A 27,992-nucleotide genomic window follows, 5' to 3' on the forward strand; every position below is an offset into this window, starting at 1 on the left:
ATTGTTATTACTTCTTTATTACTCATTCATCTGTTTTCATAACATACACCAGTATTTTCTGTTCTGTTGCAATAAACATTTTGGAATTAGTAAGTTTAATACCTAGAATAACATCGGGTGATGCATCAAGGGAGAGCACCTGTTGTTTGGCCACACTTTTAATTTGTTGTCCCGTTTTCCTGTTGCGCAGTGGTGTCAAGACAGACACTTCCTGTTTGTAAAGGTAGATGTGGCGTTGGGAGTCAGCAATAGCTGCAACAGACATGTCAGGAGAGCAGGAACTGAACCTCTTTTGCTGCTTGGAGGCCAGGACGTAGCCGAAGGCATTGAGGACACCAACATGCTCCCATGGACATTGAGCAGGCAGGACAGTGTTAGATAACTGCCAGAGAAACCCATCAACATCATGTCTTAAACAAATGGCTGGAGCTTTGTCAGGTGTCAGGATGGTACTGAATAGAAACTGATTATTGGCTATAATCTGAAAAAGTCACATTCAATCAATCAGTTATCATAGTTTAAGATATATTGATTTGATAAAATTAACACATTTTGATTAAAGCAATTTAATTACTGAAATGTCTTCTCGAAACAAAGCAAACCAAACACATCCAAATATCATTGAGGCTAGTTTGAATATCTAGATAGCGCAACAAGTTTTAAAAGATTTTACCTTATGAGTGATCTGATGCAAATCTCCATCTATTCTCATAATTATGGTGCCCTCTTCATCCAATGCATCACATTCTTCCAACATCTGAGAATTATAAGGTTTTTCCTTTCCATCAGGATTAGGATTCTGAAACAAACAAAAAAAAAAAAGGTAACTTTAGATTGACAATGTAATAACAATTGCTACTTGGTAAAATATAATAATTATCAGAAAAGTTTCTTTAAAGTATGTATTTCAACCAAAATATAAGTGTACCTCAGTTAATATATTTGTTGAAAAATGACTGTCAAAATGACTATTTTCTGATTCTGACTCACACTACAGTACAGATCAGTGATTCCAAAAGTACAGTCTGTGGGTTAAACTCCCACCCCCCCTTTTTTCCTTGAAACTACTGTCTACAGATTGCAAAGACCAGCTCCAAAAAAGATTGGGCACCAATGGTACTTAAAAATAATTAAATTAAAAAAAATATTTCTATAGAGCATATGCTAGTGTAAACATTTCTGTTTGTGATCATTTTCTTTTTTTTTTTTAAATTTCAGTTAAAAATCATATGTTCTATGAATTTCTATACCTCCTTATATTACATTGCACAAAAATACTACTTTTGATTAAAGTTCAGAAAATTAATACTCTTTAGAGATTTTTAAAAATCTTGCTGACAAGAAAAAAAATGTGTCAAACAGTGCAGAATGAGTTCATTAGAATAATTTACCCAGTCTTCGGAAGTTAAATGTGCTAATCTGGCATGAATGGTATCAATAAGTTCTGGTGACATCACCAATTCTCCTCTGCTGTCTCCAACAATAACTGTAGGCCACAAGCTTTCCTCTACTTTCTGAAGAAATATCTCTAACCTTTAAACAAAATCAAATTTGTGAATAGCATTCAGCATCTTCAGCAATCAATATTATCTTGGAGGAAAAAAGGTATTAATTTAAAAAAAAAATAATAATACAAAATGTAAGTTAAAAAGAACTTTAATTGTTTGTTTATTCAAATATTTTTTAATGTCCATAAAGAAAATTGTGCCAAGTCTGAACAAAAAAATGGTTAGTTTTTAGAAAAAAAAAAAAGTTTCAGGCAAAGGGATAATTGAAATATACAATAATAATAATAATAATTATAGCTTTTATATAGCGCTACTTTCATGCTTATAGCATGCTCAGAGCGCTATGGCCCAATCTCATTTGTGGACAAGTGAGTGGGGTATCTGGAATAAGGTTTCCTGTGATGCCTTTAGGAGCTCAGCAAACACAACTCTGCTCCAGTCGGGTGTTGAACCTCGAGCCCCCTTCATGGGTAGCCAAGCCAGGTTCAAGCATGCGTACTTAGCCTCTCAACCACTCTTCCCACTTATACACAAAAAGGATAATTAAGAGAGAATATACCTGCGGCCATCTAAGGTCCATGTACAAGCATCTACTTGTACACGAGCATGTAAGTTTCCTTTGACCATCTCTATACCATTCTTCACTGACACTTCTAATCTAGTACCGGAAATGTCAATGTTCAGGTTAGCTTTTGTCAGACCATCAGGTATTGTCAGGTGCACACTCAAATCACTCTCTGTTTGACTCCATGTGTAGAATGATTTACTTTCTAAAAGAATAAAGTCAACAAAAAGTGTCTTAAAATGACTGGATTCAATTCCCTATGTAAAGGGCTGTTCTAAAAGTAATAAAAATAAAATACATAGAGATAGGGATCTCAATATTCCTCCATTTTTCAATATTTAACAAAAATTTAATGTTTTTTTTTCTTCTTAGATATTTATATTTTGATATTTTTCCTAAATATGAATTTAGTCTATATCTAGTCTGAATTTGTAGTAAGGCAAGTGACTCAATGAAAGGGAATAAGAAAGAAGTTGTTTGAAAAATGAGGATGATCAAATGATTAGACAAACACATAGAAGTCCATCTCTGTCACACAACTCTAGTCCTCTAGTCTTTCATACTTGATGGAACTCAATTATCACCTAAAAAATGTCTGTCTTTTATAGTGCACAAAAAAAAAGTGCATACCACCAGCACTATCTGGATGGTGGTGTACAAGGCATATTTACAATACTTTCCCTAAATTTGAAAGCAGTCTGTTCTAGCAAAGGCCAGTCAGTTTAATCCTGTGATTCAAGTTAGGAGTCATAAGCTTTTGTCATGTTGGAAAGTATATATTGTTTGGACATTGACTAAATTTGAACCAGATGCTTATTAATCTAACTAGAGTAGGCCTCAGTATGGCAGTGTAATAACTGAATTGATAATAATTTATTAGGATAAAGAAAACAAAAACATAAACAGCACAACAACTAATGAGGTGTTTAAAAAACTGAGTGCTGGTAAAATATTAGGATCAAGATTAAGGTTAACTACACTATAACTAAAGAATAACATAAAAAGTTAAGCTTGTAAAATGCATTTGTTTGTAAAATTGAAATTGGAAAGCTAAAATAACAGGTTTCAAATTAAAAACTGGAACACTGGTCTATTTTAGTCTCCTTTTTCTTTATAGCAGTGTGTAAATGGTGTTTTTACTATGTGTAAATGTATGTTTACTTTGTGTGTGTTTACTCTGTGTAAATGGTGTGTTTACTCTGTGTAAATGGTGTGTTTACTCTGTGTAAATGGTGTTTTTACTTTGTGTAAATGGTATGTTTACTTTGTGTGTGTTTACTCTGTGTAAATGGTGTGTTTACTTTGTGTAAATGGTGAGTTTACTTTGTGTAAATGGTGTGTTTATCTAAAGAAAAAAAGCTATGGCAATGAACTACTATAAGATAATGTTAAAACTACAAACCATCTTGTCCAGCTGTATCTTCTAATGACTCTCCAACATCAATGGGCTTGACTGAATCCTCTGTCATTCTATATACATCCGCTGCCACTATATTCACAGCTTGTCCTTGGCGATCCAAGGTGGCATAATCAATGGGACGAGATCCTTCCAAGCTTCTAGTTCTCTCGACATTCCATTGTTTTCCATCAACTGCAGGTTAATTTATAACAATGCCAAGTACAGTAATTTTTTTAAAAGTTTGAAACAATAGTAAACAAACAAAAACAAGAATTGCAATTGGCAAATCAGGAATAATCTATAGCAAATAGAAACAAAAAATGAACTGAAGAAATAAAGGATAGGGTATGCCATAAAGCATTACTAAGTTTGTAGATATAAAAAATCATTTCTGAATTAAAAAAATTAACACAATTTGCTACATAAAAACCATTGCTCTTTCCTCAATACTGAAATATGCCAAATAATGATGATTTTTTTAAACTACTAAAGAAGTGTGTTCCATCAAATATTTCTGAAAGAATTGTGGGTATTCTATTAATTATTATTTGTACAAATGCTCCTTCTTCCCTAGTGCTGTTAGAGCATGGAATGGGTTGACTGAATCTGCCAGGAAAACCAATGACTTAACAGAGTTTAGGTCATTGATTAACATGCATGACTAGATTGAAACAGGCACACACATATGAGGTAATCATCTTCTCTTTTGAAGTAACATCTGTAATTTACAAGATATTAGGAATTAATTGAAGGCTGAAACAAGAAGACCTATTATCGATGGCTAACCTTTTAAAGCAGAAATAAATCAATGCCAAATTCTGCATGCTAAAAAATTCTTACCCATGAAAACCTAAATTAGAAAAAGCACTTGAGGTCAATGTGCAAGAGAGACTATATTCTATAGGTCAAATGAAGGAAATGGGGACAAATCTTAAAAGATTGAGCAATATACTGAACTCGGAAGAGAAAAAAACTGACTAAGAAAAGTAGAGCATAACAGAGACTAGTTATTAAGAAAAACTCAAGATCTGCTACATAACCAAACTTGGTGATAAGGAAAGAGGATTTACAAATAATAATAACAATTTTAAGGATACTTCAGTTGTAGGAGATCAAGTATATACCGTGACTTGCACTTTCAACTGTCACCATCCCCGCCGAGTTGCGGGAGGTTTGGGCTTAGACTTATTGACTTAGAGATGGTGCCTAATGGAGTTTAGGGCACATCTCACAGATTCCAAGGATGTCCAGCTGAAGTTTGGCCACTTTACCCAATTATTGGCTTTTGGGATGTAATAATCTATGATTCTGAAAGAATGTCTAAAACAAAACAAACAAACCAGAAATCCATGTGATCCAGGATAGAACAGTGATCCAAGGTGACCTGTGTTTTTCTTTCACTTCTCCCTCGACTTCTTCAACAGAGGCCAGCAGACACTCCAATCTTCTATTTTCTCCATCTATCCACTGAACACTGTCAAGTAACACACCAGCCTGTCCTGCCACATGCACAGACTCTTTGAACAAAATCTAAAACACACATTACAAATAAATTGAAGATGATTTATCAAAAAGTACTCGGGGGGTTAAGTTTGCTTTGAAAAACCAAAACAATCAAACAAAGGTAATTCTCAAAATAATACCTTTCAAGCATATTTATTTTCATAAAACAGTAAATGTACAAAGTACATAGAACTCTGAACATAGATTGATGCACACAGTTTATTTGTGCAATAAGAAAAAAGCTCATTTTTGTAATTTAGTTTTTCTTTTAAATCGCTATCTTAATGTTTTATAGTTTTCATCTGTAAAAATAGAAATGGGGGAGAAAAAGATTCACTTTTGCAATTTTCCTTGCATGTTTTTTTTTAAAAACAAATTGTAGAAAAGAGTACGAAGAAATAAAATCAAAATAGAATTTTAGTTTCAAATTCTAGCTTTCCAACATAAAAACTATACGTTAAAAAAAAACAAAAGAAAAAACAAGTTTCAACATTTGTTAGTGTTAGTAAATGTTTTACCTTCCATTTATTTAGTGAGTGTCTTTCCCCGGTCTCTAGTAAATAGATTGTGTCAGCACCATTAACTATAACTGCCAAGGTCTGACTAGGAAACATTAATGTCACATTAAACCTTGATGGTTTCAGTCTTAAGTTTGAAGCATCAGGGACTTGAAAATGGGAATCACAGTTTACAGGCTTGCCAACCTGTGGAAATTGAGGGTGTGATAAACAGTAAGTAAAATACAATTATCTGTAGTCTATAACCAGGTTTCGGCTTTTAAACAAGGACACTAGAAGTTGCAAGTGGGTTCAATTAGCTATATTTGGAATAAACCAGGAGGCTAGATGCCTAAAATAACATTTGACATCCTAAAGAAAAACATGGATAGGCCAAACCAGACAAGTAAAAGCTATAACACTTACACTCTGTTTTGAAACCTTGGCCCAAAACAAAATCCAAGAGCTAAACCCTAAAGCTTGTGAAATATGATGTCTCAGAAAAGCAGATGAAGAAGTCAGGCATTTAAGTAGTTTCTACATTTAAAGGATGGTTGGTACCATAAAATTGTGTAGATTCGTAGACCAAGAATAAAAAAAAAAAAGGTTCAGCAGAATAGTTTTTCAGTAAGAAAGTCTTTTTGGTCCACAACAGAGACTCTGTTATATCTCTCAGAGATATCTTCCCAGTAAATGCAGAAGTCCAAAGAGCATAACAGTAATAAGCATGAAATAAGAAATTGAAGAAATTTATTTTTCTCTTACATTAGACATTGTCACTGGGCTATTCTTCTTCTTCTTCTAGCCAGCTTTATTGCTGCTGAGCTGAGAGCTCTTTTGTAGACTGTGCCAAGGAAAAAAGTGTGCTGTTTTCTTCAGTTGCTCGGCACTGTCGTACAGGGTGTTGGTTATGTTGGGCTGTAGTGGAAGTAGGGTCTGCCTAAGGTGGATTAGGGAGGGGCATTCAAAAAGGATATGGTTTACGGTTTCAAAGGGGTGGGCGCAGTGTCTGCAAAGGGGTAGTTGTGTGGAGTTTATTTTGTTCAGGTGGTAATTTAATAGTGTTGTGTGTCCTGTTCTTAGTTGGAAGATTGTAGATATTGTTCTTTGCGGGGGAGGAAGTTAATACTGTCCAGTTTGTTATGCGTAGTCATTTCTCTGTACATGGCTCTGCCTGTGTTTCCTGATGCCCATTGCTTTAGCCACTCCTCTTTGTGATTGTTGACTAACATTGACCTTAGGCTGAGGTAGTTAAGAGATCTATCACTGAGCTATAAAGATTAAATGTAATTGTAAAGGAACGTTTGTTCTACAAAATAAAACCTAGATTTTAATTTGTAAAGTTTCCATATTCTTTCAAAAAATTAAAATTATTAAAAGTTTAATCCAACCCTCCTGTGAGATGGTAGGGGATGGAGGCAGAAAGGGTTTGAACTCTCAATCATCAAGGTGACAGCCCAGAGCCCATGCCATATGATGTGCATCTAACCATACAGTTTGGTGAAGTGTTTGATTGGTGTAATGGCATAGGCAGAGTGATAGTTACCTGTCACTGCTCTTAACAGCTAATTCCTAAAGCATTAATATAATAACACAATAAATTCTTACCTTCCCAAAAGAAATACTTCCTATGTTCCATTCTTTGTCACAAAAATATATTGTTGAATCATCCCAAGGATCAGTGAAAACATGATTGTGAATACTAAAGAGCTTTGCATGATGGGAGGAGAAATTGTTTTCTGAAGGTTTGGCCACATCAATATCTATAAAAGCCAACAAGGAAAAGTACATTTTAAAACTTAGGCTCTTGATAAATTATCAATAAATCATGCTAGTTCATTATAATAATGTAGAATTCACAAGCTATAATCACTATTAGCAGGCATTTTATATTTTTGGTTAGAACAGTTTTTCTTCTTCTTCTTCTTCATCGTTCTCATTGTTATGTTGGAGTGTTCATATGACTAGACCAATACATGAGATGAACTGCGCAGTGGTTTCCAAATCAGGGAGCTCTCCATATAGTTTTCTTTCTATTGGGGTGATTTGGGGCCAATGTCTTATACGGGCCTCTTGGTAGATAGAGCATTTTTGGAGGACGTGGTCGGCATTTTCTGGTGATACTCCACATGGGCAGATTTCACTGGTTCCAATTTTGAGCTTCCAGAACATGTGTTGTCGCATTCTGTTGTGTCCGGTCCTGAGTCGAAAGATTATACGTTGGTCTTGTCGGGATAGCTTATAGTAAGCATCATCTTTCTTGTGATTTGGATGAGAGCTCGTCCATTTCTCATTTATTTTATCTACAATTAATTTCTTCATTTCTTCTGGATAGAGTGCAGAGTTTACTTGTGAGTTTGTTCTCCCACTCTTGGCGAGTGTGTCAGCCTTCTCATTTCCTGATAGTTGTATGTGAGCTGGTATCCATTGAATAACATTTTTTTTTGCTGTTGTTGTTGAGCTTTGTAAGTGCTGTTCTGAGGTTTTTAATATAAGGGGAATCAGAGTTTTGCAAGCTTTGGAGGGTTGTTTTCGCGTCTGTTAGAAAGACAATCTGACTGTGAGGGGAACTTGGATGATTTGCTAGCATGGTAGCAGCTAGTGTTAGTGCTTCCCTTTCTGCTCTGTGACTGTCAGAGAGCTCTCCAGTTGCAATGGATTTTTCTAGTTTTCCTCCATCTGGCCATTCGATAAGTATTCCAGCTCCTCCATTTGTGGTGGCCTTATGGGATGAGCCATCCGTGTAAACTCAGATCCACTGATTGCTAGGGTAATTGGTATGTAGAAAACAGTTCACTATTTCTTAAAATATGGAACGCTTCACGAATTTGCGCGTCATCCTTGCGCAGGGGCCATGCTAATCTTCTCTGTATCGTTCCAATTTTAGTATATGTACTGCGTTAACAGAACGTTAGAACAGTGAAAATTTGTTATTTTGAGTTCATTACTTCAATTTGTTTGTCAGAATTAAGTTTTTGTAGAGGAAGTGGATTACCATTTTTATTTTTAAAAAATGCTTTAAATTTTGAAATTATTAAAACTGTTGCTCAAATTATCTTCTAAAAGTGTTCTTTACATGGCAGACTTAAATATGGGTAAACAATTCAGTTTCTGAAAAGGATAATGACATCTTTTTTTCTATTCTTGTTATTAAAAGAAATGTTTTAAATTTTGAAATTATTAAAATCATTGCTCAAAATATCTTTTGAAAGTGTTCTTTTAGTAACAAATTTAAATTAGGCTAAACAAATCAAAAAAATTCAATCAAGTGGTTAAAATTGATATAAGCAGCAATTTCTGCTCAAGAATTGAGGACATTTTTTTTTTGTATGAATCCATCTCTAATGGTAACCTCTCGTAAATAACAGACATTTCATTAAAAAAATAATTTTAAAAAAGATTACATAGCATCCTACACATATCTGTTGTTATTCTAGAGTTGTTGTAATGTTATTAACACATTTTAACTACAGGTACTAAATTATGAATTATCCTGACTGATGCAGGCATTCTGTTTCAGACTGTAATGACAGTTACTAAGAAAGAGCTCTTATAGCACAAGGAACAAGAAAATGTTTTTTATCCTTGTACAGTGGATCCAGTTAAGTTGACTAATTGAATGTTCCACTTATTAGGATGGGGGCTTGGTGGCTGAGTGGTAAAGCGATGGCTTCTGAACTGAGTGCTCCTAGGTTCAAATCCCTGTGAAGGCGGAATTAGGAACTTATGGATTTTTAAGACACCCTTGAGTTCACCCAAAACTAAAGCCCCTAATGGGTACCTGATATTAGTTAGGGAAAATAAATGTGGTTGGTTATCTTATCTTGTGCTGGCCACATGATAACTTCCTTAAAAACTTAAATATCAGCTGTCAGCCATAGATTGCAAAGTTTGAAAGGGTTACTTTTTTTTCCTTAATTATTAGGAACATTATTTAAACAAGGGATATGTTCAATAATTGGACCAGCCAATAGTTAAGACAAAATGACCACCACCTAATCAGCCAATTTTGTTATATCCCAGGCTGGCTGCTGAGTCACTGAGTCAGTCACTGTGTGTCAGTGCTGGGTTCATCTATAATCTATATATATATTATTCTTTAGTCACTATACTATAGAGTATAGACTAGTATTAGTAGTATAGACATAGTTAGATCTAGACTATATTATATATCTGGATAAGATTATTATACTTATAGAGATATACTATAGTGACACTATACTTATAGTGACATAGATGATAGTCTGATTCAAGTGATTCTGATCATACTTTCTATCATACTGATAGTAGTACTTAGTAGTGATAGTACTCAGAGTCAGTACTGGGAGTACTGATAGTGATAGTCACTGATACAGTGATAGTGTGATAGTCATCAACTTGATCAACTAGTCTAATTATTAACTAATAAAAATCTAATTACTAATTTCTATCATTATCATAGAGTCTTGTATATATAAATGAAAAAAAATCACGTTTATCCAGTGGTGTTTCATAAACAGGAATAGATTCTAGTGAAAGTTGGTAATGGTCAAAATTAGAATTGACCAACTCTCTTTTCACATACAAATCAACAAGTGATGACATTTTTAGATCTATAACAAGGGGAAAAAAAGTTAACTCCCCTTTAAATTCTTCTTCGTGCGGAGATAGACTTACGATAACGGATTTTCCCTATTTTGTAAATTGTCAATATGAATATAAATATGCAAAAACACGCAGTTTTTCAGTAAATTTTAGATAATAGATATATCGATCTAGATCTGTAGATCTATATGGATACAGCTACTACACGGTATAAATGTATTATCAGATCTAATCTAGAGTTAGATACAGTATCTAGACCTAAATTTATTTATAGATCTATTATAGATTCTGACTAGATCTTACTTTTTTCCCCCTGTCCCTGAATCCACTCTTGTTTGTTGAAAGTTTAGATCTATCTAAAGTACCAGGTAATAACTCTGACCTCGATTCTTTACTATAAATAGCATAAATCTAGATCAGAATCTAAGACTGTTAGTGCTGTGTAGGCTTATCGTTATCTTTTTATTTAAATGTTAGCCGAATTAAGCTGTGTAAAGTAAATGTAATGTCAGCTGCACTGTGACTATCCAGTATAATCCAGATCTAGACTAGAGTTACGAGTCACTATACTATTATTGTAACTAGACTCCTAGACTCTATAGACTATAGTCACTATAGACTACTATAGAGATTAATAATAGACTAGAGTATCAGTATAAATAAAACTATTTATTTTTATTATTATTAGTACTAAAAAATAGTATTAGATCTATATGATTCTATAATAATAAAATAATAGTTGAGTATTAGTATCTATTTCTATATTAATTATTATATAGATCTATATTATATAATTATAATACTATGGCCTATCCCTGTCCCTATGCTATTAGAACTAGATTAGATCTAATCTAGATCTCTAGATATTAATATTATCATAATTATCATAATGTCATTTTCATCATATTACTTTAAATACTTTAATTTTATTTCTAAAGATCATCATCTATGACTATATATTATATTAATTATATATTATATATCTAATCTATGATTCTATGATATTAAGAATATAAATACCTAGGCACAACCACCACCAACAAACTGAAATGGAGTGAACACTGTCAAAACCTTTACACCAAAATTCACGAACGACTTTTCTATCTTAGAAAGCTAAGGAAATTTAACATCGAGAAAACAATCATTAAACTTTTTTATACAGCAACCATCAGCAGTCTAATTAACTTTGCCATCACCTGCTGGTATGGTAACACTTCACTGGCATAAACTACAAAGACTTAGATTCTATTAGACTAAATTTAATAAACTAATTAAAAAAGCATCATGTCACTCGAACACAGCTACCATCTCTTGAGAGCTTTTTCATGAAAGATGTCTTTCCAAAACACTCACTATTCTTAAAGATAAACTGCACCCATTAAACCACTGTTACATCAGATCTGAACGAAGTGGTCGTCTCCTTTCCATTAGGACTAAAACAGAAAGATTTAAAAACTCCTTCATCCCACTTTTGGTCAGAGTGTTACAAGATCATCTGTCGTCATTGAGAAGTACATAGAAGTTTAATTTATTAAGTGCTGGTTGTGAGTGTGTATGTGTTTCATGTGTGAATGTTGTTCGTATTTGCATAGATCTATATTGTTATTGTACAGTAGTTTCGCTGAGGTTGTCTATTGTAGTCAAACTTATTTCCATTTGATTGGATCAATAAAAATTATCTTATCTTATCTTATTAAATTAATACTCATTACAATAATCATCATCATCGCTAGATTCCACTAGGTCTATATAGATCTACTACCAGTACTTATCATTTACTAGTCAATCTAATTTTTACTTTACCAACAGTATCTTAGAATCTAAATCTAGATTCTAGATCTATGACTATCATATTGATGATCATACTCATAGATGCCTATCTATAATGTAGATCTATATTTAGACCTAGGTTACATTTACTTCAGTTTAACTAATGTAGGACACATTTTTTTCCAACATTTAGACTACTCAAATTATCATATTGGTATTGAATATAGATTTTGACTAACTTGATTTAAGGTTGAATTTTGACTGAAATCACAACAATATGCCTGGGCTTCTATGTCTCTACTTGTGATCGAAACATTTTAGTTTTAAAAGGAACAACTGTTAAAGAGAGTACTGGATGTTTTGTTGGTACCAGTATTAAATTATTGTCGTCTGAGACTGTTATATATATATATATATACATATATCTAAATCTTTTGACTTGAGTACACTTTTAGCTTTGAGCTGATTGTTAGATCCTTTATAGGAAAGTTTAAGTGAACATCTTACTTGAATGAGAATAGCTTACTGGCCTATTGCCTGTTGGCTGGCATATGGCTCAGTTTCCTATTCCATGATAATAAGACAAGGCATGGTTTTAGAAAAACGCATCCTTATTTTCACAAAGAGAAATAAGAGTACGACTAGGTTTAGGGGTAGGGTGAATATACTACCATAATCCAATTAATTACACAAATCTTGTTATCAAAATTACAAAGATACACCAAGTTTCATTCTGGCTTATATAGAAGCAAAATTAGATTGTTTCTCATAAGGCTTCTTTCTTGCACTAGTGAGTAATGACTATGACCTACAAACAAAATGGTAGATTTCGTGATAAGTAAAGTAAAGTGTTACGTGCACCGCATAGCGTGAATGTGGAATGGTGCGAATGCGTGTTGAAAGGGTGAGGGAGGAGAAAAATCTAAAATGGAGTAAAGTAAACGAAGTTATTATTGGTATGTTATTAATTGTTACTCCAGATAAAAGTCTTCATAATCTACTATATATGAGTCTGTTGGTGTATAATTAAGAGTCTCATCAGCTCGTAACATAGACTATTCAAGAATTACTTTATTTTCATTTTTTTTTTCCAGCAAAATTTCTTGGATTGATATTGCTCCTAAAAGTTTAAGATCAACATTTTGTATCTCGTAGCATTACCTAATTACATGACCCTATTCACTCCAATTAAGTCATGTTATAATGTTTAGCTGCAGTTAAGTTAAAGTTCCCCTTTCAGACCATGCGATCTATGGGGCAGATGATGTAAAAGTCAACTGTTTCTGTGGCCCATAGTTAACGAGGGTGTCATGTGGCCAGCACAACGACCAACTACCTTTATTTTTCCTGAACTAATGGGAGCTGGGTGGACTCAGGGGTGCCCTGAAATTTCAAAATTCAAAACCTAAGTCTTCACCAGACTACCTTGTTGACTACCAATACCAAAGCCCTAGTCTACCAGACCTGTGTAATGAGCACTCTGTTATATGGTAGTGAAGCATGGTCAGCTTACTCTTGGCAAGAAAAAAGTTGAATATTTTCCACTTCTGATGCTTAAGATGGATTTTTTAAAATAAGGTGGTAGGATAAAAGAACCATTGAGGGATTTTTTAAAATAAGGTGGTAGGATAAAAGAACCATTGAGGAAGTGCTGCGAAGAGCAGGTTGCCACGACATCCGTAATGTTATCAGCAGCAGGCGCCTTGGCTGGCTAGGTAATGTTCACAGAATGTCACAAGGTTGACTCCTACAAGACATTCTGTATTATCATCTGAGAAGGCAGGAGTTCCGCTTTTAAGGTATACTGATGAATGCAAATGCAGCATGAAGCTCTCAAAATTGACACTAACAGTTGGGAAAAAGAGACATTGGTTAGATCTGCAAGAAGAGCAAGCTTAAAGGAAGGGTCTTGGATTGCAGATGGCAAAAGTAGAAAGAAGGATGAAAGTGTAACAATGCCTGGTGATTATAGATGCCCAATCTGTGACTGTATCTGTGTATCAATGATTGGCCTCTTTAGTCACATGAGAAGTTGCTAGGCAAAAGATAGTTTTTCGAGACGTAAAATGGAACAGATAGATACTTAGCTCGTAAACCTTTTACTCAGATATTTTATTAATGCTAAAAATGAATGCTTGAATGTTTTTGAAATGTAGAAATAGTTTTTGCAAAGTGTGGTGGCTAAAAAAAGTCTTGTTTAGGACAACTGTTTTAAATTATCTATACTATAAAGTAGAATGTGAGGTGTATGTATGTTATTTATAGACATCAAAACCGCTTGACAAATCTTGATAAAACTTGGCAGGAATGTTTCTTGGGTACCAACTTAGACCGTAGTGTATGTATTGTAGCCCTAAAACAAACTTAAGACCCTAAAAAAAAAATAAAGTTGTCTGACTCTATTACAGCTATAGTATTTTATGGATCTAGGCCATGTCTACAATGTTGACATGAGAAAAGATCGAAAGGATTTAGACCTAGATCTAATTTTAACAAATACATTTTGCGCAGATAGTTTTTTACTTTGACACATGAAAATACAAAAGAAGAACCATTGATTTCATTATATAATAAAATTAACCTTCAATTTTTGTGTTTCAAAAGCATTTTTTGCATTAATTAGTTCCTTATATCTGTGACTTCAGATTTCCTGACGAACATTCTTTCATTAGACAATACCGTAATGAATCGCTTACTAAAAATTAATTCGTTTAATTGTTTACTTTATAATCCCATCCCTAGATCTAAAACTCTAATTCAACTCTAAGCTGATAAAACTTCTCTTCGCACAGATAGTTTTATACTTTAACACATGAACATACTAATTATAGTCCATTCATTTCATATTTTGATCAAATAAACATTCAAATTTGGTTTTCTAAAGCATTTTTAATAGACTGCATTCGTTTACGAAAGCTGCGAAGCCGGGTTGAGATAGGCCTAGATCTATATTCATTCATGAATCGCGTACTAAAAATTATTTCGTTTAATTGTTCTCTTTATAATCCCATTCATTTAACAAAGATATCGCTCTTTTCGTTTTTAATAGATATGTATGTATCGGCTCCGGGTAAAACCATTTTCGCAAAACTAATTTTATTTTCGTAGCGAAAGAGAAAAAACTTGAAAGGATCATTAGCTACGTTTAACATACATTTAAATCCAATCCACTAGATTAGTAAAGACAAACTTAGACCCGCAGGCCGCGGGTAATGTCAGGCTAGTAACTCATATACACATAACTGAAAATTAAGTTTACATTATACAAATTATTTAGCTTTTTTTTTTATCTTCAACGATACAGTTTATGTCCAGACATTTGATAAGTAGTAAAAACTTAAAATTGGGTAAACTATTGTTAGTGCATAATTTAAAACAAAATTCTAAAGTTTTATCTCAAAACAAAAAAAAAAGATACATTCCACAAGCATTAGTTCATTCTGGTTAGATTGTCAATATTGTTTGTTCATAGTTTACTATGAGGCTGATTACTTATGTTTCATTTGTGTGTGAATAATAATAAGCTTAATTACAAGCTCATTATTCATGCTGCACTTATAAAGGTTTGTCATTTATGTCTAAAGTATTGATTGAGTTGTCTAGTTATTTTTTGTTTTACATTTTAGCTCAGCCTGTTTTGTGTGTTTTTAACTGACTCAGTACAACAGTAGACATACATGAGTTCCATGCTTTTTTTTTTTTGTGTTAATACAATTTCATTGCAAAATATTATAGGAAGCCTGCTATAAGATATTGATTTGTTTTAAATGAGATCATTTACAAGTGAGATATGTTAAGCCATGACAACAAGTGTGCATTCCATATCTACTTTATGGCAAAGAAATGGTTTGAGAGGAAATGTGCATGCTTCAGTATAACTAATGAGACTAAATAGTTTGTGTGACATTGATCTATGTCTCTAGTCAACATAAACTGTATCAAAATCTACTCATTAATATCTGAGATATTATTTCCCTTTTTTTTTTTTTTATAAAGAAAGTGTTTAAAAGTGATTGTAGTGTAAAGGATTCCTTCACACTGTATTTGTGAAGAAGTCTGAGTAACAGCTTGGTATTGATTGACTCTCTTGTTTGAAGTTTATATTATCATCTGTCATGCTTGTACTTATCATCTATCTTGTTTACACTAATAGATAGCTAAGAGTAGGAGCTATACTAGATTTTAATGTACTACTATGCCATGGTTACTTTTGTTGGTTGTTTGTGTTATGATAGATTTTCAAAGGCATCCATTTTTAAAGCTGTTATACCAAATTTGCATAGTGTATTTTGAATTAATGTATTATTTCAGGACTGATTCACTTTTCATTTATATAAAACTACCCTAGTTATGCAATATTCAAAAAGTTTTCTTTTTATAAATGTCAGTTATGAGTGGTCATTAGTAGAGTTTGCTCTTTAGATAGACTCGTGTATTTTTTGTTTTAGTTCATCAGTGCAAATGCAAAAACGCTGATTATGAAATGCACAGTTTAACTTCAGTTTCATTCCTATAGAAGGTCATACCATGCATCCAATTTAATTACAGTATAAGCAATAGTTTTGTTTTGTGTTTAGACTGTTCCATTTGCATAGCCATATTTATTTTTTTCTACTTCTATAATTCATTATTGCCATAATGAAAAGTTTTAGAATATAAAACAAAATTAACCATTTAATTTTCCTACTTGAAAATAAAATAATAGAGATATTCGAAACTTTATTCACTTAGCAATATAAGATCATGTCTTAGTCATGCAGCATGCATGTAAAACTTTGAAGTTGTTGTCAAAAGTTATAAAAAAAGTTTTTTGCTCTACACAGATGGTGATGATAGAGTAGACAATGCAAATAAACTGATTTGGTTTAGGTCTCATTGATCAAAGAGCTGTTTGAAGCAAACATCCTGAAGTTGGTTGATTGGCTTGGATGTCAAAGCATGGAAGGCTGTTACTTTACAGGTAGGAAAGTTAATTTTTAAGTATGGGCCAGATTTGTAATTATACAGCTTATCACATTTGAAAGAATAGATTGAAGTAAGGGGGGGTCACAATTTCAAGCTAATTTCATGTGATTTATGCCTTTGAAAAACTGAAAAACAAATTAAATTCCTGCATTAAACTCTTAAATCTGATTACAAACATTAGTTTGAAAAAGTTATAGATAGATATAAATCAAGCAATGGTCAAATGTTCTCAATATTTCATTGTAAAAAAAAAAAAAGTAATGTTCCCCTTTCAGACCTTGTAAGGCAGATGATGTAAAGGTCATCTGTTTCTGTGGCCTACGGTTAACGAGGGTGTCATGTAGCCAGTACAATGACCAACCACTTTTACTTTTCCCTAACTAATGTCAGGTGCCATTAGGGCTGGGTGCCTGAAGATATCGAAATTGAAAATCCCAGTCTTCACCAGGATCCAGACCCTGATTTGGAAAGCAAGCGCTTTACCCCTCAGCCACCACTCCTCCTAATATTTCATTGAGTGACAGAAGAAAGAAATTCTCGCTTCCTCACTATTTTGTGAACTACATTTGCTAATAAATAATAATGGACATAAAAATGTTTTTGTATCTTCATTTCAATGCTGCAGTTTTGATGTTATGAACAAACTCTACTATGACTTCATTCTCAATCAACTCTGAGCTTTTCCTGGGTGAATCCTCTGAGATAGATGCTCTCTTTTTGCCTGTTCATGTCGATGACATCCAAAGGAGTGACACTAAGTCTAGCTGGAAATCTGGTTTTCAGAAGGACTTGTTCCATGATGAAAAAACACAGTTGAAAGATGAAACCTCTTTAAAAGTATCTACACAGAATGGCACTTGTATCAAGGATCAGCAAGTTCCAGGTATTTCTAATGTTGTGCAATAAGCAGTACTATACCTTTAACCTATCCTTCAGATGATTTAGAAACAGAATCTTTTGCTCTCTGATCATGTGAAACCTTTGAAAGCTGCTGATCTATGTATTTGAAATATCAAAAGCTAATTATTGTTTGTTTTCTTTTATGTCTAGGTACAAGCAGTGTGCTTATGCATGCAATCATTACAGACTCCCCAGATTCTAGTGACAGATGCTACAGGGCTACACTATGCTCCATAGGTGTAATTATATTTATTGTGGTAATTCTGGTCTTTGGTCATAAACACATCCGGTCACTGCTTCTGTGGCTAGAACATGTTGATCCTGTTGTCAGCTTGTCAGTGCTAGGAGCCTTGTTCATCCTTATCTCATTTCCTATAGCTTGGGGTCTTTCGCTGCTCATGGTTACTTCAGGGTAAGTTTTAAAACTTAATCAAGTGTTTACTGGACTAATTATTCCTTAAATTTTAATAAATAGATACTACATGTAAGCATATGTTATTTTAGATACAACATGTTAGCATATTTGTTTTTAGATATTACATGTAAGCATATTTTGTATTGCTTCCATCCATCCATCCATCCCAGTGGCGCTACAGCCCATGGAGGGCTCTGGCCTGCTTTAACACATCCTTCCATTCAGATCTCTCCTGGGCCTTTCGTCTCCACGCCCTAACCCCTAGCTGCTTCAGATCTGCTTCCACGTCATCTATCCATCGCATTCGGGGTCTGCCTTTGGGTCGCCTGCCTTTTGGTTTTTGCCTGTATACGATTTTCGCCCCTCTGTTGTCTGACATTCTTTCAAGGTGACCTGCCCAACGTAGTCTGTTCTTTTTGATTTCGTTCACTATTGGTGGGTCTTCATATAATTGATATAACTCATGGTTAGTGCGTGTCCTCCACCCTGTTTCATCCTGTATGGCACCACAGATTTTCCTAAGAATTTTTCTTTCCCAAGTGTTAAGTAAATTTTCAGATGTCTTTGTCAGTGTCCAGGTCTCACTTCCATACATTGCTGCTGGTCTTATTATAGTTTTGTATATTATTTTCTTGGTTTTACTTGAAATCATTTTGCTCTTAAGTAAATGGTGGGTGCTATAAAATGCCCTGTTGCCTGCTGCTATTCTTTCCTTTATTTCTGTTAGTAGGTCATTTTTTAAATTAATAGTACTTCCTAGATATTTGAAAGTTTGGACGTTTTCAAATTCGTGGTCTTTGATTTTGATATTTTGTCCCTCTGTTTGATTGTCTCTTGTCATTGTGATGTACTTGGTTTTACTGTCATTGACCTCAAGTCCTGCTGGTCGAGATGCTTCTTCTAGTTGTATGAAGGCTCTAGCGATGTCAGAGGTTTCTTTACCCAATAAGGCAATGTCATCGGCATAAGCAAGGTATTGTAGAGGTTGGCTGTATGTCGTCCCTGTTGGTTGTGGACCCATGTTTTCTCTCCTGAAGTAGTTAGTAATAGTTCCCCTTGTGTTTATGTGTATATTTCTTATAACTCTCTCCAGTGTTAAATTGAAAAGCATGCAGGAAAGTGCGTCTCCTTGTCTTAATCCTCGTTTGTATTGCTTCCACATTTTTTAAATACTGCTTTTTTTTTTTACCCAGTTACTTTACAGATAACCTAATATTTAAAAGTTTTCAAAACATTGATTGTTGGTCAAGATTTTATGAAATTTGTTATCTTATTTAAAAATTTTCACAAAATATTTGTAAATGCATAAGTTGTACATTTTGTTTTAGCATTGGGAGTAATAAAACTTATAAAAGGAAACTTTTTTTAATCATTGCAGTTACTTGTATGGGTTTCTCTATGGACCACTTGCCGTTACTTTCTGTGTGACTCTAGGACTGAGTATATCTACGCCAACCATGCGGTTATTGTGTTTAGACTATATGCGCTCCAAGTTTTATTCACATAAAGTAGAGGCCATCATCAATGTTGTCAGTGGACCACATGGCATGAAGATTGTGGCCTTGACCCGTCTCACTCCCATACCATTTGGTCTTCAGAATGCTTTGTTCTCAGTAGGTCACATTTTGACATAGACATTTTTAGTAAACAGAAAATTAAAAGCTCTGAGAATTGGTAATTTTTGTCACTGCATAATAATAATAAAGTCAGTAATTATTTAGTGTTTTTAGAGTTTTATTTTAAAAAATAGAATAGGAATATATCAGTTTCAATATATTTAATATTGAGTAAAATTACAGTCAGTAAGAAAAAATAACTTAAAGATTATTGCTATTGTGATAAGTAACTGAAAAGGAAAATACAATTACCAAAAATAGAGAAAGCTAAACTGAACTATATTTGAGTCTTTTTCTGTGTTGAAAGAGGATCTTCTGGGACCATTAGCAAAATTACTTTATATTATGTTAGGACATTGCTTTCTAGAATTATGTTCTTTTCATTTTTTCCAGAAAAATTTCTTGGATTAATATTATTCCTAAAAGTATAAGATCAACATATTGTAGCTTTTTGTTGCTGTACTTAATTAATTGTATCACCCTATTCACTCCAGTTAAGTCATGTTGTAATGTTGGGCTGCAGTAGATACCTTCTAAAAATTACATATTTGTGATTGCATTAAATCAAGATCTTGCCTCTCGTATGACTTTATTGTGAAATTACAGATTTTTAAAAATATAAAAATCTACACATTTTGTATGCTAATATTTGAAAAGAACTATCCCATGCTATTATATTATTCTTTAGTACAATTATTTCTTGCTTTGCCTATAATTCATTATATTACTTTAAACTTCTCTGCAGTTGTCTTCCATGTCATTGCCAAGATATTTGATCTCCAGTGTGGGTGGCTTAGTACCAATGAATGTTTTGAATTGTTACATGGGCTCCACATTAAGGAATATGCAGGATCTCATGGCAGACGACTCCAACAGGCTGACTGGGTTTTTCATATTTGGCAGTCAGGTAATTTTCTGGGGCTTACAGATTTTGAAATCCAAAAGAACACAAAAAAAAAAAAGTTCAAAGAGTTTTATTGTCAAGGTGTTAAGTTTAATTTAGCTCAAATGTTATTCTTCTGTAAAAAAAAATAAATCTTGAAAGTTGTTTAAAAAAATGTGATTATGTTGTTTTTAGGCCTATTTTTTTCCAATCAACTATTGCTATATTGAATATTGTATAAACAAACTTACTTAACTTTATTTTCAGATTCTCGTAACTGTAATCCTACTGTGGTTTGTGGTGCGTAAGGCAAGAGTTGAATTAAAGAAAGCCATGGATGGATCTGAAAAATCCTCACCTCCCCTTCCTCACGATGACTGCCTCAAAACTGTCTATGTGGAAAATAGCTCATGACATTTTAATAACTGGTTCCAGTCATAATACACTCCTTCCTGCTTCTATGTTTATTTAAGTTTTACTTAACTCACTATCAACTCAACTTTTTACCTAAACCTTCACTTGATACTCAGACACTCCATTTTTGGGAAATTGTTGAATTGCAGACTATTGTACAGTATGCTAACACTATTATTACATGAGGAGTTTAAAATACAGTCAAATCCAGTCTGCTTTGTCATGAATAATAAAGTGTGAAACCAAACTTGTAACACAGGACGTGTTCATGTGATTGGACCAACTAGTCAGGATCAAAAGTAATGTGTCCTGGTGGGTCAGATTAACCAAAATGGACTGTACTTGTAAATATGTTTTTGCATTGTTTAGCTGTCTTCCTTTATTTATTTGCATTGACTCCCTTTTGTCCTTCACACTAGTCACTTGAGATTGTTCAAATTAACTGTAAACTTTGGTATCCATTTGGATGACAGACATTGCTTGTTGTTTTCACTTTGAGTTCTCCCATTTTTTTTTAGCATACTGCATTACTAACAAATGAAGTCATTAAAAAAAAAGATATTAATACTGAGTCAAAGATTTTAATGCATATGAAGGTACCAGGATGAAAATGTTATAAAAGTGAATCAAGTGAAATTGAAAAATTAGATGTGTGTTTTTATAACATTATAAAGCAATAGAGTAAATCTCTTGTATTTTACATTTTATAAAACTTAGCACCAGAAATAATTAGCAAGGTAATCATAAGCAGAGAAAATTTTTATACAATCAAAATAAACATATGATGTTGAGTGTTTCACCACTATAACCCATTAGAACGATCGTTATTCCTTTTCTTTATTGTTTTTTTTTTTTTTTACAAAACTTATATGGCTAAGGAAAAACTTTCAGAATTTTGGTTTAAAAGACATTGTTCTTCTTAACACAATAATAGTACATAGACATCCATTTTTGAAATTTGTCAATGGTCACTACTTTTAGACACCTCTATCAATTCCCTTCTCCATTTTTTGTGACACACTTCCCAGATTATCAGCACATCATAACCTCTTTGTCTACCAACAATCTTCAAATCAGCTGCACTTCATGGATGTCAGTTGTTTTTGTTTTTTTTAAATGTGGAGGATTTACAAACAGAAGTAAAATTGCTTAGTTTCAAGTCTCCCAATGGTTCTCAATTATTCTATTTGATTTTTCCAAGAAAAAAAAAAAATTTTTTTAACCAGGATCTGATGTTATTGTTATCCTTGTTAATTGTATTTAATTACAAAGAAATTGTGTAGAAGAGTGATTAGTGATATCTTGAACTAGGAAATAAAAAAAGTCTTGATAGATTGATACTAAATTTAACCAGGATCTGATGTTATTGTTATCCTTGTTAATTGTATTTAATTACAAAGAAATTGTGTAGAAGAGTGATTAGTGATATCTTGAACTAGGAAATAAAAAAAGTCTTGATAGATTGATACTACAGCCTAAAACCACTACTCTGTATGGCAGTGCTGAACAACTGAAGAAAACAGCAAATTATTCTTGCTTGGCACAGTCTGCAAAAGAGCTGACAGCTCAGCAGCAAAAAGCTGATAGAAGAAGAATATTTTGTTCAAAGATTTTTGTTTATTATATGAGATAAAATACTGTTAAAAGCTAATAGAGTGAAACGGAAAAATTCTGGTTGTTTTATAGTCCTTAATGAATTATATTTTGTACTAATTCTTCTTCGGAAGAGAAATGATTAGTAACAAATTATGTTGTGAATTTATTCAATAGCCTCTTCACCCATTATACCATTTTCTATATTTATCAATTTATTCTTTTTATACCACAATAGTCTTTTTGTAAGTCTGACACTTTTGTGTAAACTAACAAATCTTGTGGACATTTTATTAAACTAAACTTATGAGCTGTACTTTTTTTAAGCAGTCTGGCAGGTTATAATCCAGTGACATTTTCTGCCAGGTTTAATAGAAGATACACGCAGTAAAAAGTTTTAAGTTTCTAACAAAAACAATAACTTTTTTACACTAATAATTACAGCTGTTCTTAATAGTTTGGATTAATTCTATTTGTAACTTTTTTTTTTATTCTGAAAAGATTTAACTAAGAAATTAAATTAAAAACAAATATCAATATTATTAAGTTTCAATCAATGTATTGGCTCTGAATAGATCAGATTGTAGAACATTGTGTGGTATAAAAAGAGTTCAAACTAGTCTGGTTGTGTTGAAATATATTGGGACACATTAATTAAAAGTATTATATATAAATAACTATTTTTTTTATTTTTTGCCTGGATGCAGATTTTTATTTCTTGGTTTTATTCAGATTTGATGCTTATTTTTATTTTCTTAATTTAAAGCTTTATATTTTTAGAACAGATTAACCCTAACCATTTTGTATGAATGATGCCTTGACTAACATTTTAAGAACAGGAGTTGTATGATAAAAGAGAAAAACATTTGATGATTTAAAAAAATAAAATTCTAAAATTTATGTTTGCTGAATATTTAAGTATTCTTAGTGAGTTTCTTTCGAGGATTTCAAAATAATTGCCTCAATAGCCTAACCAAATGTCCATTGCAACCCTTCCACTGATTGAGTGTTTGAATTTCCCAAATGAAGTAAAACTCCTAAGAACCACTAGATCACATTTTAAAATTTCAATATGTCCTTAAGTGCAAAAGATTTTTGTAGAATCTCATTGATAGAGGTGGTATATGTTTATGTTGGAGTACTTACGGCAATCACTCTATTGGAGTATGGACCGCCAACAATAGATCTCTATAGTCCCCTGTCCTGTGCCATCCTTTCCATCTTGTTCCAGGTGTGACCAAACTTTAAAGTGTCTGCTCTAGTTCGCATCGCCAGGTGCTTCTAAGACGTCCTCTCTTTCTCTGGCCTTGTGGGTTTCACTTCAATGCTTGCCTTGTTGGCAAAGTGTGTCCAATCCAGTCCCATCTTCTCTTTCTGATTTCTTCTACAGGTGTTAGGTTGGTTCTTTTACTTGGTCACTGGTTATTCTTAAAATGAATTAGAGTATCTTACACTTGACCTACGATAAGCCATAACAATTTGGGTTAATATTGTTATGATTATCTAGATGTTGCATTTTTTTTTTCTTAGGATTATTTGAAATAGGCAAAATGTCACCAAAGATTTTTTTAGGCTCTTATTTTTTTCAATTACTAAGTTTTATTTCATATTGCTATATCTGCTAATATATATTTTAATTAGCCATGTAATTTTTTTCAAACAATGAATTTACCATTATTTATTGTACCGGTACAAAATCTTTGAACATTCTGGTAGTGTGGCATTATTTACTTGTTTGAGATGAGATAATATCATGAGATAATTCATATGGTTAATCCATAGTCTGCATAGATTTGTAATGATTTGTGGATAACATTTGATAATAGAACTTTTTATTCAACCTTAAGTTATAGGCATTTGTAAGAATGACATACAGTCAATCAGCTTTGAAACTATACAGCACCATGCTTCTTTCCTCCAGTCATTTAATTGGGTGTCTAAATAATTTTATGACATCAGGGTTTAAAAAAAAAAAAATTTTTTTGTTTATACGACAACTTCTTATTATCTATACACTGTAAAAACTTTTGTTTATATCATTCATTGTCACCTCTCTGTTTATTTTGTGTGATAAATCTTAACTTTGAAGATGACATTATGGATGTGTGATGAATTTATTAAAAATCCCTTTCTGGTCCTTTATCTAATTAGTAAGGGGTCAGGGTTAAGGTAACAGGAGTTGGTTTGGGTTTCATGGGATGGTCAAAGTCTCACAATAATTCAATGTTTTTCAGTCAAATGACACCTGATTTGTTCATTATGTTGACTGTTGGCTTGTCCAACTGTACAGTAATGGGAACCAAATTTTCACAGCAGAAGTAAAGAAATCTGTCCTACCTCATCTCATGCACCTTTAGTCCAGAGGGTTTGCAGAGTGTGGATGTTAACACACGCTAACAACTTAATGGCATAATTAAGCAGAGGTGCTACAGCACCCATACACTAACATTTTTTAAATCTTTGTTGTGACAAGACTTTTTATAACATATTTCAACTCTGATTAAGTCATATTTTGTACACTCTATATGTATTATATCTCTCACCTGACTACCTTCAGTGGATACCATGTCTCTTTTCTTTATTGCATATAATTGTTAAATATTTGAACTAGTATTATATTTATTTTCATATTCCTCTTTTGTTTTCACCTCAAATGTGTAATTCCAAAAAATCTCTTTTTTTTTTGTTTAAAGAAACTTTTTTTTTTACTGAAATCTTGTACATTTTTCTTTTTGTTTGCATTGCTCACACAGACATCTATCTTTTTATAGAATAACATTGTTCGGTACCTGTTCAATTTTTTATGTATTTTTTTAATCAGATGAATTTAGGGCTTTGTTCTAAGGGTTGTGTTCTCTTTTCATTCCTTCATTTGAGAAATGTGGATTGCTATAAAACATCTCTTCTTGAGACTACTATTAGAATTTCATCTTTTGTGGTAGACCTAAAGTTAGGTCAGCATCCAGAAGACTAAAAGGCATTTACTTAAAGTGCACCCAAAAAAAAAAAATTCATAGTCAGTAATAAAATGAAATAGCCTTGAGAACTTGTTTTGTCCTAGAGAGTGCTGTACATTGCAACAGTGTTCTCTGCTGTGATTTTAGAAAAACACTTTAGATTCTACTTACAGTTACCATCTAGCCTTAACCTAACTAATTAAACAGTATTAGAATTGCAGGTCTCTTAATGCACATCATTCAGCCCTGGCAACATAAATCCTGCTTGATGTACATGTGGATGGGGAGATTATACTTTAACTAGTATGTCTATTTACTAGTTAGAGAACAGAATATTTAAAAGCATATTTATATGCCTAGTGTGTTGAACTGAAAAAGAACAATAATTTTATAAAATGGTAGTAAAAGTCTTTGATATAATATAACTTTGTCTATCACAATAAATGGCTCATAACTTGTTTTACTAAAATATAAATTGATCATCAGAAAATCTAAGTATTGATTACATTTTATTAATTTTTTGGCTTCTTGGCACATGGTGTGCTGCTTCCCATCATTTGTTGACATTGTTATGAACATTTTGTACTCACTCTTCACCATTGTATTGAATGTGATTTAGAAGATAAACACATTATTAACAAAACTTGTTTTACACCAAACCTTCTGCCAACATACAGCAGATACCACTTGTTTGTAATCAAGTTGTTCTAGTGATTTCAATGATTTATACATTGGTTGTTACATCGAGACAGATTATAATAAAAAGACTAAAAATTAACTGTCTGCTGAAGTTTGCATGTATCTTAATATATGTAGTCTGAGCTTGAGTGTGGTCTTTCAGTGTTAATAAAATCAAAATCTCTAGATTTAGGAATTTCAAAAGTATAAAATAGATTTTTTTAAAAATATTAATCGAGACAGAAGGAAAATTTAAAAATTGATTTAAATATTTTTGTACTTCCTACTATCTAAATATAATATTTAGAAAATTATAATCAATAAACCGGAAGCTCAATATTGGAACTAGTGAAATCTGACCATGTCTTTCAGGACTGCACTCTTTACCAAGAGACCAGAACAAGACACTGGCCCCAAAACACCGCAATAGAAAGAAAAAGTATATGGAGAGCTCCCTGATTTGGAAACCACTGCGCAGTTCATCTCACCTATTGGTCAAGCCATCTGAACGCTCCAACATAGAAATGAGAACGAGGAAGAAGAAGATGAGCCACATTCCAAATGTTCTAATATAATTCTTAAAAATCCTTATAATTCTTTTCTAATGACCTAGAAAAGTCCTTTAATAAAGGTGGCTGCTTGGTGATGCATTATGGTCTTCAGATTGTCATCACAATGGTACTGAGTTTGAACCATTGTACATTCTTCCATTCCCTCACAGCCTGATGTCTGGGATAGTACCTGAACCATACATTCTTCCATCCCCTCACAGCCTGCTGTCTGGGATAGTACCTGAACCATACATTCTTCCATCCCCTCACAGCCTGCTGTCTGGGATAGTACCTGAACCATACATTCTTCCATCCCCTCACAGCCTGCTGTCAGGGATAGTACCTGAACCATACATTCTTCCATCCCCTCACAGTCTGCTGTCTGGGATAGTACCTGAACCATACATTCTTCCATCCCCTCACAGCCTGCTGTCTGGGATAGTACCTGAACCATACATTCTTCCATCCCCTCACAGCCTGCTGTCTGGTATGTAATAAGTTTCAGATCTGAAACAACGTATGGAACTATTGAAACAAATGAAAGAAACAATTTTATTTTGGCCCAAATTTTCCTAGAAAAACATGTCCTTAAACAAAAATCAAACCTCTTACTTTCACATGTACTGAAAAGATAGTTTCTTCACCAGTAAAGAGTGCTCTGCCCCTAACTTAACAGAAGATCAGCAGCCATTAGAATGATTTTAGATCCCTTACACTTGGACAATTTTACAATTACCAATTTAAGCATCTTCTAAGTGAAGCTTTTGAAAAGAAAAAAAAAACTATACCAGAAGCTACTTTTACTTTAAAAAAAGATGAAATAAACATTCTAAGAGCAATGATACTACAGGGAAAACTATTTCTGCATTAGTGAAGTAAGCTCATGAAGAATCAACAAAATATTACTGTTGTTCATAGGCAAAAAAAAAAATTTATCGGTACTAAGAAAAAAGGCCAAAGAATTTGTCTATATAGATTTTAATGAAAAAGACTGTCAAAAAATATGCAAAAAAAAGTGCTAAACGATTTGACAAAGCTGCATTCTTCATTAAGAGCTCTGCAACTCACTGCAAGTGATTTTTTTAAAAAGCAACCTGGAATTTAATTTTTTTAAGCCATAGGTCTGAAACTTGCAGGCAAAGTGAGAAATGATTTCTACGTTTCCTTACTTTGCCTAGGGAAGGATTAGGCATT

The 27,992-nt window shown here is 33.0% G+C and overlaps 2 protein-coding genes and 1 non-coding gene across 12 annotated transcripts; 1 reads left to right on the forward strand and 2 right to left on the reverse strand.

Moving 5' to 3' along the window:
* On the reverse strand, positions 1–10,104 carry LOC106077922 (nudC domain-containing protein 1-like). 2 transcript variants are annotated; one of them, XM_056036574.1, is made up of 9 exons: positions 9,945–10,104; positions 7,081–7,235; positions 5,494–5,679; positions 4,813–5,002; positions 3,476–3,664; positions 2,068–2,278; positions 1,392–1,533; positions 674–799; positions 1–481 (listed from the first exon to the last, which is right to left on the reverse strand). In XM_056036574.1, exons 1-9 carry the CDS (start codon positions 10,054–10,056, stop codon positions 23–25), a joined length of 1,770 nt encoding a protein of 589 aa, XP_055892549.1. In that variant the 5' UTR covers positions 10,057–10,104; the 3' UTR covers positions 1–22. The 2 variants fall into 2 exon arrangements, with proteins under 2 accessions (XP_055892549.1, XP_055892550.1); XM_056036575.1 differs by lacking the exon at positions 9,945–10,104 and adding an exon at positions 9,893–9,920.
* Positions 8,277–8,382, reverse strand: LOC129927513 (U6 spliceosomal RNA). The gene has a single exon (XR_008779120.1). It is a non-coding gene; the product is annotated as a U6 spliceosomal RNA (small nuclear RNA).
* A 33-nt stretch (positions 10,105–10,137) lies between the features above and the next one.
* On the forward strand, positions 10,138–26,352 carry LOC106077926 (transmembrane protein 64-like). 9 transcript variants are annotated; one of them, XM_056036579.1, is made up of 7 exons: positions 10,138–10,264; positions 16,650–16,786; positions 17,417–17,674; positions 17,842–18,103; positions 19,485–19,719; positions 20,468–20,629; positions 20,873–26,352. In XM_056036579.1, the coding sequence occupies exons 3-7, from the start codon at positions 17,443–17,445 to the stop codon at positions 21,017–21,019; spliced, it is 1,038 nt and encodes a 345-aa protein (XP_055892554.1). In that variant the 5' UTR covers positions 10,138–10,264; positions 16,650–16,786; positions 17,417–17,442; the 3' UTR covers positions 21,020–26,352. The 9 variants fall into 9 exon arrangements, with proteins under 9 accessions (XP_055892554.1, XP_055892556.1, XP_055892553.1 ...); XM_056036581.1 differs by lacking the exon at positions 10,138–10,264 and adding an exon at positions 10,295–10,424; XM_056036578.1 differs by lacking the exon at positions 10,138–10,264 and adding an exon at positions 10,451–10,633.
* Positions 26,353–27,992: the final 1,640 nt, after the last annotated feature.

This window comes from Biomphalaria glabrata, chromosome 7 (genome assembly GCF_947242115.1).
Source record: "Biomphalaria glabrata chromosome 7, xgBioGlab47.1, whole genome shotgun sequence".
NCBI lineage: Eukaryota > Metazoa > Mollusca > Gastropoda > Planorbidae > Biomphalaria > Biomphalaria glabrata.